Source organism: Typopeltis vanoorti, chromosome 5 (genome assembly GCF_054136105.1).
Source record: "Typopeltis vanoorti isolate ZY-2024b chromosome 5, IOZ_Tvanoo_1.0, whole genome shotgun sequence".
NCBI classification, from domain to species: Eukaryota; Metazoa; Arthropoda; class Arachnida; order Uropygi; family Thelyphonidae; genus Typopeltis; species Typopeltis vanoorti.
In genome coordinates, this window is record NC_143553.1 from 15,987,015 (window position 1) to 16,004,629 (window position 17,615).

General features: G+C 37.5%; 1 protein-coding gene across 1 annotated transcript in view; it reads left to right on the top strand.

Annotated features, from left to right (window-relative positions):
• The first annotated feature begins 6,914 nt into the window (after nt 1–6,914).
• LOC150106244 (uncharacterized) overlaps nt 6,915–17,615 on the top strand; it is a 43,748-nt gene continuing 33,047 nt past the window's right edge. Inside the window, exon 1 of the mRNA XM_090392264.1 lies at nt 6,915–7,025. Within this exon, the coding sequence (XP_090248390.1) occupies nt 6,983–7,025 (43 nt within the window). The 5' untranslated portion in view covers nt 6,915–6,982. The remainder of the gene's footprint in view (nt 7,026–17,615) is intronic.

Consider the following 17,615-nt stretch of genomic DNA (forward strand, 5'->3'; position numbering starts at 1 on the left):
AATATTACTTATTTTTAGAAGTACAAAACTGATATTTTTTGTATTGATACTGGAGGTCATAACAATTCTTGGCGTGACCCCATTTCCCAGAAGATAGCTATCGAAGGAGAGCATTTTGAGATTTCAGTATAGTGCTGCCATCTGCTAACATAAATTATAACGATTATTCATGTATAATAGTGCCGCAAATCTTACACACATTACCTTTTCAATGAATTGCTTATATTTATACAATTCAAATAAACTTCGTTGCCGATAGATATGAAATTTCTACAGCGGTAAGAAATTTCGATACCGACTTTTAACTCTTTGTAAGAACAATACAATGAAAGGAAGTAATATTCAACGTCGCAAATTAGGAAAATTGCGGCTGATAATTTTGCAGCAGTCAATTTGAAGCTGCAAGTTCATTCATAACTGCTTCAAGCATGCATAAATATGCATATATATTGCCGGCCTAGTTGACCAAGTGGTTAGAGTATCTCCTCTCCAGCCCAAGAGGCTGCTGGTTCGACGTGGGGATGGATGTTTGTGATTGTCTGCGAAAATACTAGTGGTGGTGGAAGTGGCGCACCTAGAGGGTAACCATGGGGTCTCTGGCCACACGAAGAAAAACAACACTATAAAATTTTCCAAAAATCTTTTCCTAATTAAAATTCATTTTTTTTATTTATGTTGTGTCGTGTCTTCTACTTCTATACAACTTATGGATTAGCGATCATTTCAGGTGCTCAGTCATAGGTCGTATGCGATGCGTAGTGTGTATTCTCAAATCGTCTACTCAACTCGGGCTCCCCCCCCAAAAAAAATTAAATCTTGAGTGCGTTACTGGGTAGTAGTGGTTGGCAGTAGATGGTGTTGGTGTAGATGATGATGATGGTAGTTGGTGGATTGAGTGGTGGAGACAGAGTTGTAGAGTAGATGTCCTCCCTCGATGAGTCTTTGGACTTCTTGGAGATGTCGCGTAATAATAATAATATCATTACCAATTGTTTTTAATTTTTTTTTTTGTTTTTTATTTTACGCTATCGATATAATCCCGAGCATTACCGGTCTTCCGACCAAACGAACAAACTAATTATAGCTTGCCTAAATAAAATCCTTTTTATTTAGCTTTACCTTCTACACGGAAAGAAAACGAACGTTTTCTTTCCTAAAAGAAGGAAGTTTTCGTCTTGGCTGACTTTCAATTTTTTTTTTTTTCTTATGATAATGATGAGTCAGTATCGACGACGCCCTTTACTTGGAAAGACTGAAGCCTTTCTACGACGCGAATGGCCTATCGGTTTCATACGGAAGTGGCAGGGTTTTCTCCGAAAACGCGGACTTTTCATTGCGTAAGTAGACACATCGGCAGAGAACACAGCAATAAACGTCGTGTTTGGTTTCGAAAGGCAGAATGCTACGGTGTGAGCTTATTCTCGGGCGTAAAAAAGATAACGATGATGAAGACGAATGATAATAATCAGAAATCAGAACCTGTTCATTCTAGGGATGGATAAGGTGAAGAGAAAAGGAAAAAGAATATTTAAATGCTGATATGATTGCATTTATTGAAGTGATATTATATCGGTAACACACACACACACACACACACACACACACACACACACACACACACACACACACACACACACACACACACACACACACACACACACACACACACACACACACACACACACACAGCAGGGAAGAGGATGCGCATAAGCGAACTGTTCCACAAAGACGATGTGAGAATTAATGAAGAGAAAGGAAAAGTTCTTCTATGAGTTTGAAATTGAAATGTGAATCGATAGCGAGTTTACTGGGCTAGTAGTTCTGAAGAAAAGGATTTGGGTGGTCAGTTCCACGGCCTCGGCCAAAGCAACGAAAGCCACTGAATCTTATATCAATTAACTGCGTATGTTCTGCACTTTTTGCGGAAAAAAAATGTCTTTGAGAGAGAAAACACACACACACGAAAAAAAAATTGCCACCTCGGTATGACACGATTCACTTGCAAAAACCCCTTTATGAAGGATCCTTCATATGGGAGAGTATTTGAATTAAGGAATTTTCAGCCGTAAAAGAAATATCGACGCTTCCAGCGATTGAGTTGATGACGGTTCATTGGGACAGAGGGCAAATCGTCTGATCTCCGTTTGAAATTTAGGAGACATCAGTTGGGAATGCAAGCAGCACACTAATTCAGCAACCTTGGTAGAGAGCGGTTAATACATGTAACAGCTCTGAATTTTCATGGATTGTCAAAGACAGAAACAAGGAATAACTTCTGCTCCGAGAACAAAAAAAAAAAAAAAAAAAGAGATAGGATTACTTTTCAAGTGGCTTCGATTGTTTCTTATTTTGAATAGCGTAAGATCTTAAGGCATACGTGCGTGTTATGTTTATAGACTGCGCGTGCTACAAGACACGAGATTCATTTTGCGGAAGGAGAATTCTGAGGGAAGGAAACGCGGCCACTTTCGTAAGAGACTAACTCGCTTTCTGCTGAAAAGTCCGAATTGAATCTGCTGTTCAAACTACGACGGAATTCAATTAGAAGTCCATCGCTGTGCTGATCGCGCGTCTAATCTTCGGCACAAATGAAATAATCGTTTTAACCTCAAGTGAGATTCACTTCAAGTTAAAAGGATTCTTGCATTCGCACCGAAGATTAGTTTTAATCAGCATTTCATTTTGAGGATTCATAAGTATTTCAGAAATGCTAAGTTTCTCAGTTAAGAAGAGTAGAATGCGCGCTGTCATAAATGAAACACGCATCCTGAGATACCCGAGCGTCAGTTACGAAACTTGATGATATCGGTTCGATTTTATCACGAGTCATGCGATGAGAGGCGGAAGCACATATGTGAGTCTCCGTTCAATGTATCGGACAATAAGGGAAATGCATATTCGCAGTAATTAAATAGTAGGTTTTGTAGAAAAGAGCAAAAGTTGAATGTAAATGGATTTCTTTATTTTGACAGAGGATTACAGAATTCCTTACTAGTGACCTTCTAAGTTTGTTTCTTAGAACAACAACATGGAACAACACGTACACAGCCACTTCCACCCACATGTTGTAAAGCATTATAAAAATGCAAAGCGGTCGAAACTTCTATGCCACCTTCTTTAAAATAATCCTAATTGTTTTGGAATAATTTATTCCCCCTTCCATTCCCGGCTCCTAACCAAGCCTTCGTTCTTCAAAAGGCGCGCTACATCTGCACGCAAGTAAAGAATCGAGTGTACCGAAACTGCAGCTCATTCAAAATGCCTTCCTCTGCTGTTTACACCAAAGCGCAGAACAATTGCAAGAAAACTATCAACTCATCGAAAAAGGGCTTTGAAAGAGCTCAAAGTAAGAAACTTGCAACCTGGCCAAAGAGCAGTCACACCTGCTGATCTCGTATCAAAAGTATCGGCAGTATCTTTTCTACACTATTGTTCCCACTACTGTTCCACATGAATGGTTCCATTACATCGTAACCCAGAGAAAAAGTCAATTACCTGGATTTTTACTTCTCTAATTTCTCTGTGGGTGACCTTTGCGAATTCCTCTCATAACCATTACAAACCTTCCCCACACAATGTCCTATTTGACCTTTTCATACAACGAGATCAGAAGAATTGTATCCAAATCAGATAGTAAGGAAGTCTGCTGGTTCTGATGGCATTTCTCCAATCCTAAAGACGCGTACTCCAGAGTTAACTCCCATTCCATGTCGCCTTTTTACGCTTTCGATTTTCGCTTATTTTTTTCAACCTCATTTTTTTTTTTTTTCAAAGGAAATAGGCGAAACTATTTTGCACTAACTTTTTAAGACTACTGGCAGCTAATCTCCACCTTAGCAAACCAAAAATAGGTGGTCCAAAGACATCAATGATTTTGATAGGTATTCAAGGAGGCGAGCAAGACAGACAATTGCTGCAATCTCGCGGCCACTAATTTGGAAAACTACCAACAGTCTAATCCTACGCTACCGTGAAGGCGCTAAACTAATAAATGATTGTCAATATGGATTCCGCCACTGTTAATCAACACGAGATCTGCTTACTTATGTCATACATTCTGGACAAATACCATGAAACTTACAAAATCTCAGGTAGTCACTCTTGAAATGAAGCTCATCCTATTTATTATTCATGTTACATGCAAATGGACAGTAGCTATGCGAATGTAATTCCGGCGAAAAAACCACCAGAAAGAACTGAAATATACGATTCAGAGGACACACAGCATTTCAAGTACGCATAGAAAGATTAATAATGAGAAAAATATCAAGACACTGACAAGGGAGGGGGGAAAGGCTGGGTAGGAACCGATATTCTCATAGGCAGATAAGCCTGAGCAGGTGAACTATTGTCTGCGATCGAGAGTGATATCAAACACCTTGGCGTCTGCACTAACTGTGATAGTACACAATACAGGGAGGCAAACTGCAGTTATGAATCTTGAACTCAGCAGTCTTGAAACTGAAGAAGATCGAGTTTTAAAGACTGACTTGGATTGAAAGCTAAACAGTCCAAATCAGGTGTGCATTTTATGACTGTCAGTATCGCGTGCTGTGTATATTTGCTCACTGTCAGACGTTTTCGATTCATAAAAAGAAATCCCACATTCCTGGAGAACTTCGTCACTTCCAAGTGAGGCGCGGTAACTGATTTTCAGTTAAGAAATTCTGTCAATTTGGTTCAAACTCCTTGGATGAATTATAAATGCGCCGCAACCTCGTAAGTCGGTTACCACCATCAGTGGAAAAATTCTTATACATTTTTTATCTCCCCAAGATAGTTTTTTTTTTTTTGTCACAAAAGTTGGATGTTTGGTTCCTCAGAAAAAGAGGTTATGAGGACAGACTGAGAGTATGCGGACTGCAGGCATTGGTAAATAGGAGAAAGAAGGGTGAAATGATAGAAGTCTAGAAACGTTTGAAAGGTGTTATGCACAAATTGGCCACTTAATTACTTACGCAATGTATATATCAAATACTTGGTCCTGTGCTTCACCACGTGTTCTAGGAAAGTTTTAAGAGTAATGCTAGTCAGTAACCGTCAATGGTATTCATCACAAAGGAGAAAACAAAGGATCTTTTGGAGTTCGATAAAGGGCTTATGGTTAGTGCCCTTCTTGCTGGAGTTACAATTTCGAAAACAGCAGCACTGACTAATTTCTCGATATGTGAGATTGTCTGTATGGTTAATCAGTGGAAAAATAACCTACTTTACTTGTCTAAGAGGCGTAACCGTGGTTCTCAAAAAAAACACTCTGTCGGGAAGGAGATCACCGTCTTCTGAGAACGCTTGTACGGACAAACAGAACTTTCTGTCTGCAGCAATTGACCGAAGCATTTAATGAAGACGGTTTCCAACCGATATCTCAACAAACTACGCGCAGGAAATTTGAAGAGGATCGGCATTCGCATACCTACACGGAAACCACTGATTTCTACGGAGTTTCTATTTCAGTGGCCGGTTTGTGTAGGGTGCTGGTTCATTTTTGATTAAAAGTTTTCATCATATGGAGGATGGGAGAGGACATTGACATCCGTGGAAGTTAAGCTTGTGAGTGGTTAAGAAAGGGATGAGAGCCAGATTCTGCTTCGCTTAGAGTAGTGACTGAGTGAATGGACAGATCACCTGTATAAGTGGTCAGCGTATCTAGTGCGAATGTATTTAAAAGGACGTATTAGGCAGAGTGCAGACGTGAAGTGTGACCTCTTTCGATGTGGCCTAGACTGCCTGGAGGTAATTAATAATAATAATAATAATAACACTTTTTATCTTTATTATATTTTGATTCTCCCGCTTTTTAGTAGAAATAGTTGTGATTTGATTCTACAGTTCATTCGGTGTTCAAGAGATTTAATAAACAAGAGATCTAAGTCTAGCATTTGATCAATCTTTTTAAAAGAAATGATAGATGAAAATGCCAACAGACTGAGTTAAAAGTTTAATTAAAAAAAAAAAAAAACACTGATGCAAACCTGCGTCAGTTATCTTCTTCTGTTGACCTTTTAGCTGACTCAGGCTCTTGCTGGAGTTTCAGTTGCAACAATCTGTCTTTGCAATTTATCAAGTTCAACATGACCGAAACCTTTGTGTCTCACAATAAATCTGAACTAGTACTTCATCTGCTGCTCAGTAATTGTAACATCCTGGAATTTCTGTTCACAAATTTCAAACATTCATTTGCTATCCTCTCGATGCTGAATTTGATTCTTAATAAGTTTGGGTGAACATTTTTATTATCTGGCGAAGTCCATTTTTTTTCTCGTTTTGTTTATTCGGCCAGTCTTTACAGTTCCTTCACCTGAAATGGAAGCTAACATGTGCATCCCATTTTCGACCAACAGTTGCGGTGCTAAGCTCAGTCCCTTTTGATTTCGGTCGATGGCCAGATGGATAATTTCTTTCTCGTGTTCATTTTGAAATGGGAAGAAGCAAACTACTACTATTCATAATAACAACAACAACAACAACAATAATAATAATAAGAAGAAGAAGCAAAAGGAGAATAGTATTTCATCCACGAAATATTGCAGAACCTTTAATAAAAAATATAATAAGGTGCTAATTAGTTCGGAAGGAAGAGGATTATTAATTTTATTAAAACATTTGGGGACTGTATTTGTTGGGGGGGGGTATCGATGAGAAAGGACACGATTTTCATAAGAGTTCAAATCTTCTGCAGTTTGATTAAAGAAAATAAATAACACTGATTCTGCATAATTCCCATGAAAAATATCCTTCCGACCCCTTTAGAAAAGTAACACAGCCTTCGTGATTCCCAACAAAAACAACCTAGATTTCTTTTTTCTTTATTTTATTTTTTGATAATCGCATACCTGCGCACTTGGTGCTATTAGAATTTATCTGCCCAAGTCTTCGAGCCAAAGTTCTCCTTGCAGATTAGATAACGTTTTAAAGCAAATATCTTCAATTAAGTCATACACGAGTTGATTCAAGACATAAAGTTTCTGGCAACCAAGGAAACATGAAGATCCGAGTTCTTTTAGCAGCTTCCATCGCATTTTTAGGTAGGAGATGACTTCCATATTTAATTCTGAATTTTGTATATTTTTTGTTTATTTAAATTTCAATGATAGAGTGATAGTAGAATTATAAAGTGAACATATAAAATCTATAATGCTAGAAGAGAATGTCCAACTCTTCACGTTTTTACCAGCCAGTCATATCTCAAACTCGCGATATTAAGGATTGGAGACATTAGTAAATGAAATATTCTCTTGATATATATAAAGATCAAACTAAATATATAAAGAGAAAATCCTAGCAAACCGTGGATTATTTTGCTTGATTTCTTTGTGTGTGTGTGTGTGTGTGTGTGTGTGTGTGTGTGTGTGTGTGTGTGTGTGTGTGTGTGTGTGTGTGTGTGTGTGTGTGTGTGTGTGTGTGTGTGTGTGTGTGTGTGTGTGTGTGTGTGTGTGTGTGTTATAATAAAGAAAAACACACAGGGAAGGGATGCTCTTCCTAACAAAATAATATGCTCATCAGTTCAACTCGTTGGAGTCGCCCGTGTACGCTTATTAGCAACATATCGCAGCACCGCCATTATAAACTCAACCATATTCAACGATAGCGCATCATTATCTCGACTTTCGAAAGAATGTGGCCAAACCTATATAAATAGTTTAAGGGATATTTCAGAAAGATACTGGTACATTAAGAAAAAGCCACATTTATCAGATTTTTTTAAAACATGGTATGCACGAGGAGTTCAGTTAAGCTGTGTCGTCAACTCAGTTCGTTTCTTGCATGTTGATAACGTGAGGAATATAAATTGTCAACAGAAACTGCCTTAACATAATAAAAATTTAAAAACTGTCACTTTTATCAGTGGTTCTCTTATAAATATAAAAACTTAATAACACAGATGCCCTCCAGATTTGTGGTGGTATTGCTGCAGTGTACCTGCACCCACTTTTCTTTATACTATCCCTTAAACTCGATCAGGACTGCTACTGAAGCTGCTACAACTGCAGTTTGTTATTTTAATTGTTATTGCTCTTTTCACATCGCTGTGTATTGTATACTGAGTAAGCATGTGGAGTAGGCACGTACTTAGCGGAGGTTCCAGTTAATGGAGTTTTAAAGTAGTTTTATTCTTTTCGTTTAATCTGAAAGTGTCACCGAGATAAGAGAGTGATTCTATTCAACAAATTGAAGACGTCGAGGAAAGAATTATCGAAATCTGCCAAGCAGTTTTCAAACTGCGTGAAAACTGTTTGGCAGAGTTCAGATAAGAGCAACGAACAAAGACGAACAAAAGATATCATCATTAGTTAGCAATCAGAAACTGAAAGAAGTAAGGTGAGCCATGAAGTATATTAGCCTAAAGAATCGGTCTTCGGAAGGAAGTGACGTAACGTGCAGAAAATGCATCACAAATCTGCACTTCACATGTTTTGACGTTTTCCAATTCACATGACAATGTAAGTTCAACGCGAAGAGTGACGACTGGAACTGTCCTACTGCGGGGAAACCAAAGAAATCAAAGCAATTAACAACGACAGAAGAGAAATGGGGGTGCTTAAGGGTCAAAGCTGTATAACTGAGAGGAGATCTCCACATAGCCTTTAAAGGAATGCGGAGAACCAACCAAAGCTTCTGACCTAATGTCCAATCCTCACCTTCTAGTGGTGCACCCTGTTGGGTATCTACTTGGATACTGAACGAACAAGGATGGGCTGGCAATTTGGGATTTAGCCGACCAAATTGTATTGTTATTGGTTAAACCAAAATAAAAAATGATGGTACAACATGACAAAATTTCATGCCGGCTGGGGCATCACCCGGTTAAACAAGGCCCCCGTTGTTTTCACCAGTGAACCAGGGCAAACAGTGAAAAGTCAGCTACTGGAACAAATCTGAAAACACACACCAACTCAACATCACCGGAGTTAAAGATCGGTACTATCAACATAAGAAGCCTGAATGGCAAAGAAATGGAGCTAGCTGAGGAATTAGATAAGTACCAGATCGACATAATAAGGGTGACTGAAGCAAAAAAAAGACCAAAACTGGTGAGATCTTTCTGAGCAATAAATACAAAATGTTATATTCAGGCAATAATATCAAGGAAAAGAAGGAGTAGCCATAGAATTCAACATAAAATACAAGGCTAATCTTCTTGAATGGCAGTCAGTCTCAAGTAGAGTGATGTGGGCAAATATCAGAATAGGGAATTGGACAATGAGACTTATTTGTACATTGGTCACACAGAAGGTTCTCCTAAGGTAGAAGTGGAGGAATTTCTTGATGCTTTAGAAACAGCAACTTGACACAATGAAAAAAGGAAAAGTTGGTCCTTGTTGGGGATCTAAATAGCAGAGTAGGAAATGATTGTCAGACATACAAAAAATATTTTGGAAAAATTTGGAGAAAAGAGTAAATAATAATTTGCCAATAATAATGGCAAACCCATGTTGGATTTCTGCTCAGGACATGGACTGGTTATTACTAACACTATGTTCCAACATAAAAATGTGCACAAATTCACATGGAGAGAAGAGGCAAGGAATAAGAAAAATCGCATTGACTATATTATTGTTAATAGTGATGTTTCTCAATGGTGCAGGACACCAAAGTGTACAGAGGATTTGAAATTGGAAGTGTTCACTATTTAGTCTTGAGTTGGATAAAACTGAATTTTGTACTGAAAAGATGAACATGTAAAAGGTTTTAAAACGATTAAAAGTTGAGCAGTTCTCAGATGTGAACTGTAGACTAAAATACACAAAGATAATTGAAGAAAAAATGAAAAAGTTTGAGAACAGGAACCAAACCTTGGATATTCGGTGGCAAGCCTTGAAGAAAACCCTGATTGATTCAGCCAGAGAGGCATGTGGTGAAGTTGTCTGCAAGGATAGAAAAATTAGAACTACATGGTGGACACAGGAAGTTAAACAGGCAGTGAAGGAAAAGAAGAAAGCATATCAAAAGTTCATAGCAAATAAGTCACCTTGTGCTCTTAGAGAATACAGAGACAAATGCAAAAATGCTAAACACTGTGTAAAACTAGCTAAACAAAAGTCATGGGAGGACTTTGGCAAGAATATAGAAAATAAATATCAAGAAGGTGGCAAAATATTCTGGAGGTTGTTGAAAAAGCTTAGGAATAGAGGAAAAGTGCTGTAAAAGCAGTTAGAGATGATAAAGGTGATATGAAAACAGAAGAAAAAGATATCCTTGAAGTATGGAGTAATTACTTTGAAAAACTGCTAAAAGAAACAAGCAGTGATGACAGCACAGTGGTAAAAAACACTGACCAAGCAGGCTGTCAGGAATACATATCCATACTTGAAGTAGAAAAAGCCAGCAGAGGATTGAAATGTGGAAAGGCAGCAAGAGTAGATGATATTCGACCAGAAATGCTGAAGTATGGTATTCTAAAAGTCTTACAGTGGCTGCACTGCATAGTTCAGAAAGCCTGGACAGAGGGACGAATTCCCGATGATTGGAGTAGAGCTCTCATAGTACCCATATATAAAAAGGGAAATAAAACTGAATGTGAGAATTACAGAGGTATTTCCCTACTGAGTGTTCCTGGCAAGATCTATGCAAGTATACTTGAGAAACGGTTGAGAAGAATTGTGGAAGAAAAGCTTGGTGAAGAACAACCTGGATTCAGGCAAAATAGAGGCTGTCAGGATCAGATCTTCACGTTACGACAAATAGTCGAGAAAGCATGGGAATATAACAAAGATCAGTATTTAAGTTTTGTCGATTTGGAAAAGGCATATGACAAGGTGCCAAGAGAGAAGCTATTCAATACACTACAGTTAAACGGTGTGAACGTGGCATTATATTAAGCAATACTTCGTCTTTATTTGAGTTGTAAGTCAGCAGTTAGAATTGAAGGAAGTACAGGAAGATGGTTTAATGTTAAATCTGGTGTGAGACAAGGATGTACATTATCCCCTCTGTTATTCATTATCTATATGGATCACATTATGAAGGAAAGTGGTATTAAACATGATATCAAAATTGGAGATGTTAATGTCAGCTCTTTGCTTTATGCGGATGATATTATACTTCTAAATAAATCTGCTACAAGTATGCAAGATGCTCTGACTAAATTGAATAACTGTTGTAATAGATATGGTATGAAGGTCAGCAATAAAAAGACAAAGACAATGAAAATAGGCAGAATCACTGAAAATGTCAGCTGTGTTGTGAATGGAGAACCTGTGGAACAAGTAAAACATTTCAGCTACTTAGGCACGATTTTTAGTGAAGATGGTAAATTCAATATAGAAATACACAACAGAATCAGCAAAGCTGGTATGGTGGGAAGTCAATTGGATAAATTCATATGGAATAAGAGAGAAATAAGTCGGAACACTAAATTAGCTGTATACAAGACAGTGTTCAAACCAGTTTTAACTTATGGATCTGAGAGCTGGATCAGAAGTAAAACACTTGACCAAAGACTAGAGACTGCAGATATGAGAGTCCTGAGAAAGATTATAGGTGTGAACAGATGGCATCAATGGCAATATCATATTAAAAATGAGGATATTAGGAAAGAACTTGACATTGTCAGCATCCAGGAATGTGTTAGCAGAGCTAATCTCAGGTGGTATGGTCACTTAAATAGAATGGGAGAGGAAGGATTAGCAAAACAAGTGTTCTCTGCCAGGTTGGCAGGAAAACGACCCAGAGGAAGACCAAGATATAGGGGGATTGATACGGCACAAAGTGCCCTATACGATAGAAATATAAGATCTGATAATGTTGGAGTCTTGACAAGTAACAGCCTGATTTGGATGAAAATTGTAGATAGGAAGTTAGTAAATATGTAATTTTTTCATGTACTACTATCATATCCTGTACGCCCCTTGAGGGTACATGGCAGGAATTTGATGATGATTGATGATGATGATGATGATGAGAAGAGAAATGAACAAGCATTCCATTTTACCTTGTCCAAAACTAGACAAGAAGCTTAACAGAACACTGAATATAGGCGCGCCTTCTATTCTCGCTTTAAATATGTCACTCGAAAACCGACTGGAACGTATAAAAGCCTTCCCAATTACTCCTTGTTCAAGAGTTCGACAAACAGAACATCACGAAAAATGAATGCCCAAATTTTGTTAAATATGATAATTCTGCAGTGGAAGATGCCCCACAAATTGTAAGACATTCAAAAAGGTGTGAAGTGAAAATGAACTGAAATATAACACAACACAATTGAATAAAACTGACATTTGAATTTCGATTAAAAAAAATCTGCACAACGAAATGTTAAATCAATAACAATATTAAGTAGAATTTATTACAGATAGTTTCCTTGAAATCACACTATAAGAAATGTAAGAAACGCAGATTTAAAATTAGGTCAGGCTATTTGGTGAACCCTGAAGTCAAAATCATTATTATTTTCATCATTTATTTACTAAAATAAAGAACCAAAAGGCTTCATTTCGACGATACAAAATTATATAAGCAAAGTGGATATTAGTGCCAGCATCATTTAAAAGCCGAATGTAGAAACTAGAATGCCAGAGAATGTATTCCCGTGAGCTCTCTGGTCAACTTGCCTTACGAAACTCTCATATTTTCTACACTCTGCTTTGAAATAATGCTGAATCTACTATCCACTTTACTTATATAATTTCGCATGAAGCCTTTTCGCTGTTTATTGTAGTAAATCCTTTTACGCACCGAGCAAGAGTTCGCTTACGAAAAATACACCTCTCCGACTTTCAAGTTTTTCAGTATTGAACGAGAGTTTTGCTCTCTTAAGGTTTCTTCAGTAATTACGCTGCGGTGAAGGGGGGATTAGATTTCGAGGGCGTTTGCCTTGAGTTTGCCATTTTGAATCTCCGAGGGAAAGTGCTTTCCGTGGGGGGTGGTGGCTGTGTCAGTGGGTGCTTTTCCCTGGAATATGAGCGGTTCTGCTCAGTGTCAGAATGAGCCTGTCACTGAATGGAATCAAAGCTGAGTTGGACGATCTTTTGGTCACTTATAGGGAGTGGTCCGGGGGATCATCTAATTTTAAGAGAGGCCCTTTACTTAATCACCGGTGAGGGGAAGCTTAAGATTTCGTGCCTTGAAAGAGCAACTTGAGTTTCCGGGAAAGGTCTTTTCCGGCACAGCTTCTACCGGGGCTGTGTCCATGAATGCTTTTCCCTGGAATATGAGCGGTTCTGCTCAGTGGTAGGGTGACCTTGTTATTCAGCAGAGCCACCGCTGAGTTAAAAGATCCTTCAGGTCGCTCATTGTTGGGCGATCTGAGGGATCGTATGAGTTTTTGGAGAGGTAGCCCAGCACACTAACAGGTAGTCTAGCTTCCTGTGAGGAGGGGGGGGGGGGCTTAAGATTTCGGGAAGTTTTGCCTTGAGAGAGCAATTTGAGTCTCTGGGGGTTGGTGTTTTACAGCATGGCTTCTATCAGGGCCGTGTCGATGAATGCTTTTCCCTGGAATATGAGCGGTTCTGCTCAGTGGTAGAGCGAGCCTCTCACTGAGTGGAACCACCGTTGAGTTGGACGATCCTTCGGTGACTCGTTTAGAGTGAGGGGGGGGTGGATCGCCTAATTTTTAGAGAGGTGCTTTACTTATACAGTGTCTGGTCTCGGAGGAGAACCAAGTTCGAAACAGCTGTCAGACCAATGAAATCTCATCAAAATGGACTAATTGCAAGCGAATATATATATATATATATATATATATATATATTGGGCAGCGTTTATATTTTCTAAGTAGTCCACATTAAGGCAACTCGTGAATGCCGGAGAGTATATTTCCGTAAGCTCTCTGGTCAACTTATTTTTAAGAACCTTTCATAGTTTCTACATTCGGCTTTGAAATAATGCTGGATCTAATATCTACTTTACTTCTATAAATAAATTTTAAAAAATGCTACTATCTGTTACTGTCATAGTTCAAACTGAATCAGATTTTCTCTGTACCAAGGAAAACAAACAAAAACAGAAAAAAAAAATTGATGTAGCAGAAAAGCAAATATATTCTTGAGAAAGCCACAGAAATTAAGGACATTACAAGTCAACAACTCCGAAATTATAAAATGGTTAGCAAAGCGAATGCAAAGACTTTTAGCAACAGCAAAAGAGAAGACAGCGACATAGAACCAAAATGAACACATCCTCAAGCAGAGTTAACACTAGAATAAGGCAGCTGTCGTATTCCTCATTCGCTAACTGGAAGCAATGCGCATCAAACCTCTGAAATATTCGAAACCATTGGCTTATCTGAAAAATCATACTGATATTGAGCTATTAGTCCCAACCTGAATTATCAACTACTTAATGATGAAGTAATATGAAGCATTTTTTCACCAAATTACTAACTTCCAGTTTCATATACACCCTCAACGAATAAAGCGAGACGGTAGAATGCTAAAATTCATAAATAATAATAATAATATATCGTGAAATTATTTGTAAGGTTAATAATGCTGAAAACATCCTCATTGAAATAATACATGCAGCTCATCAACAGCCTGTAATGTCAAATGTTAATATACAAGGGCCACCAACTGAAACACATTCTAATTTCTACATGAAATGAAGAGTTGGCTTTCTATATCAGAACCTTACGTAACTGAAATCTAAAGAGAAATGGATGTTATAAATATCAGACATAAATAAAAAGAACGATATAATGCGATCTCTATAGGATTGTTGCATGTTTTGGAATAATGATTTCAACCGTTTTTCATAATGTTTTTTTAATTTGAAGGGAGACACTGATCATCAACAAGTAGCATCTCTCGTAGGCTAAATAGCCTCTAATTCTACAGAAGCAACTCCTCGTCGTGCTACAAACAGCAGCTTCCTCAATTATTCTTATAATGTATCTGCTTGCCGAAACATAATGGCTACATGTTCTTCATATTTGCTAAATTTAACTCACTCCTGGAGAAATGTCCCATCCGCACAATGCACACCAGGGATACTCCATTTATAACGCAAGGCCACACATTTCGTCATCTGAGGCAAATATCAGCTCTAGTTGCGAAATGGCTCGTAAAATGCTCCGGAGGAGGGAAGTTTCCAGCGTTAGCAAGTAGCACAATGAGACGACGATTGCCCTTTGTTTCGCCTATAGCGTCAGCCTTGAACAACGTTTAAATTTTTGAAAATATAAATCTTAAAATTTTCAAATCTTTTCGAATTCTTTTTTAATATCAGAAACTTTGCTAAAGACATGCTAGTTTAGTTATAAACTCGATAACTTGAGGAGAGACCTGAGAAAATAATGAATGAAAGTTAAGAAATGCGGTTATTTTGTAATACTATCCCAAAATAACTGAATATTATATGCGTTCAGTTACTTCCTTTAAAACGCACTCTGCACACTAAATGATCAGTACCATGGCGCTGCAATACAATAGGAGGACGCATGAGACTTTGATTGGAAAGAAATGAGTCCTAAGCCCATTAAATGCGACAAGCGTGTGTAAGAGGTTTTCAAATGAAGGCAAATTAAGCCAGGGGCAGTTTCTCGGTTTATGGCACTAACAAACCAGCTGAAAAGTACACCAACTAACAGAGAATAATATATATAATCACAAACCATCGAGTGCATCTTTATATCTGTCTCCCACTTGTCATTTGCGTATGTTGTACGTTTCAAAATTTATTTAATGTCCGCGTACATATCAGGCTAAATGGAAACAAATGCGTAATCGAGACATATGTACGTGCCAACGTTTTTCTTTTCTTTCCTCCGAATTGATTTTTTGAAGTGCTTCCTATCAGTACACTCATATTCCGATAACATACAAAAGTAACTTGAACTTTGTCAACTACTTCTCGTAAAAGTGACTTTTTTTTTCTTCTATCAGCAAATATGGGGCAATGGCAATGTAAAAAACACCAAGTTACCTGTCGCAATTAACTGACACAGCAAAACTAAAGTTTAGAACGGACAATAACAGGGTTAAATGTAAAGATTGCTAGACGAAAATGCTGGCTTGAAGAATTTACGTCTAAAGAAAATTCAAAATAAAAAACTAATATTATATATTTCATTTCTAAAAAAGGATTACACATTTCACTTGTGAGATTTCACAATGTAAAAGTGCTGTGGATTATTTTAAACTTCTTATCTCCCTATCTGAATGTAATCTGTTTGAACTGTTTCACTCCGTGCTTTCGAGGGGAAACATTCTTAAAAGTTTGTAGTTTTCAAGAAAATTCGTGTTACGTTAATCGCATTCAAGGATGTTGCACACTTTCTTTTATATTTTAACATCTATTCTTACCTTCTTCAGTGCCCGAATTTCCTCTTTGATTTTTAACGTGCCAGTGGTTCCTTTCCCTTCCTTCTTCTTTTTAACCAGCTGCCTTTCCCTTTTTTTAATAGTTAAAGCAAGTTATTTTACAATAACTGTATAAATTAATTTACCCATTTCAACATTCAATTAGTGCATAGTTCCATCAGGCGCCAGTTACTAATAGCAGATTTAGTTTGCTTAAATCAAAATTTTATATGGTTTAAGATGTAAGATTCTGAAAAAAAATAAGTTATTTCAACTTTTTATGATAAAAAAAGTTTCTTTCATAATCTTAATTTGATTATCATAAAATTGCATAATATCAAAATTAAAAAAAAAATTAAAAATATATATATATATATAAACAGCAAAAATCTTTCGTCCAGCTGCGATAATGTTTACAACATCTCTTGTGTAGGAATCATAAAAAAAAGTTCTCTCTGCTCTACAAGAAATGCATCCACACACGCAGCCAGAGAGAGGTGTCTCCCTCTCTAGGCTCAACCTTTCTACTATTGCCTTCCCTATTAGTGTCTCTTTTTAAGGCGAATTCTATGCACGAAAGACCATTTCATACAGTATTTTTGATCTACTCGGGGGCGCGACCAAATCATCTACCATTTAAAAGATAGTCATAAACATTCTTCGAAGAATGGGATTTAAATACCCTTAAAAATGGCCATTTGACGCTTTTCATAGTCTGGAATTGCGGGTAGTACTGCTGTGCTCAAATAGGCACATTCGTTAATTGCCTTAGGTGCACTGGCTGCGTGCATCAAAGTTAACAACGGTGGATGGACTGGTCGTCATGTTGAAAGAGGATGGTCTAAACTCTGACTCGTGTGATCTGAAAGTGACACATCTCTAGAATGGTGGAAAACATGACTTGGTGACGGAGGGGAGCACACTCACTCTGATAAAGCATGTGCGCAATTTAAATTCCTTTGAAATGTGGTGCTGTCTCAACATACTTATTTCATTATAGTGCATGAAACTAAGCTTACAATATAAAGATCATTTTTAAATGCAAATAACGTTCCCCTTTCAGAATGAAACTTTCTCTTTTAAAACAACAATGCACGGTATAAACAATTAACTCTCCTATTTAAACACGATAATAACCTAAAATTCGTTACAATAAAAAGCGTCCCAATTGTGGAAGCTGCTGCATTATTTTCTTTGTTGCCTCTCACTGTAGCAAAGCAACTTTATCGGGTTTGCATCTTTCCACATTATTTTCAGACTACCTTAATTATTAATTAGAAAATAAAGATTTTTATTCGACTGATAATCATTTTTTAACAAAAAAAGTCCTGTTGATATGCAAATATTCTGCAGTTACTGTATTTAAACCGTCAG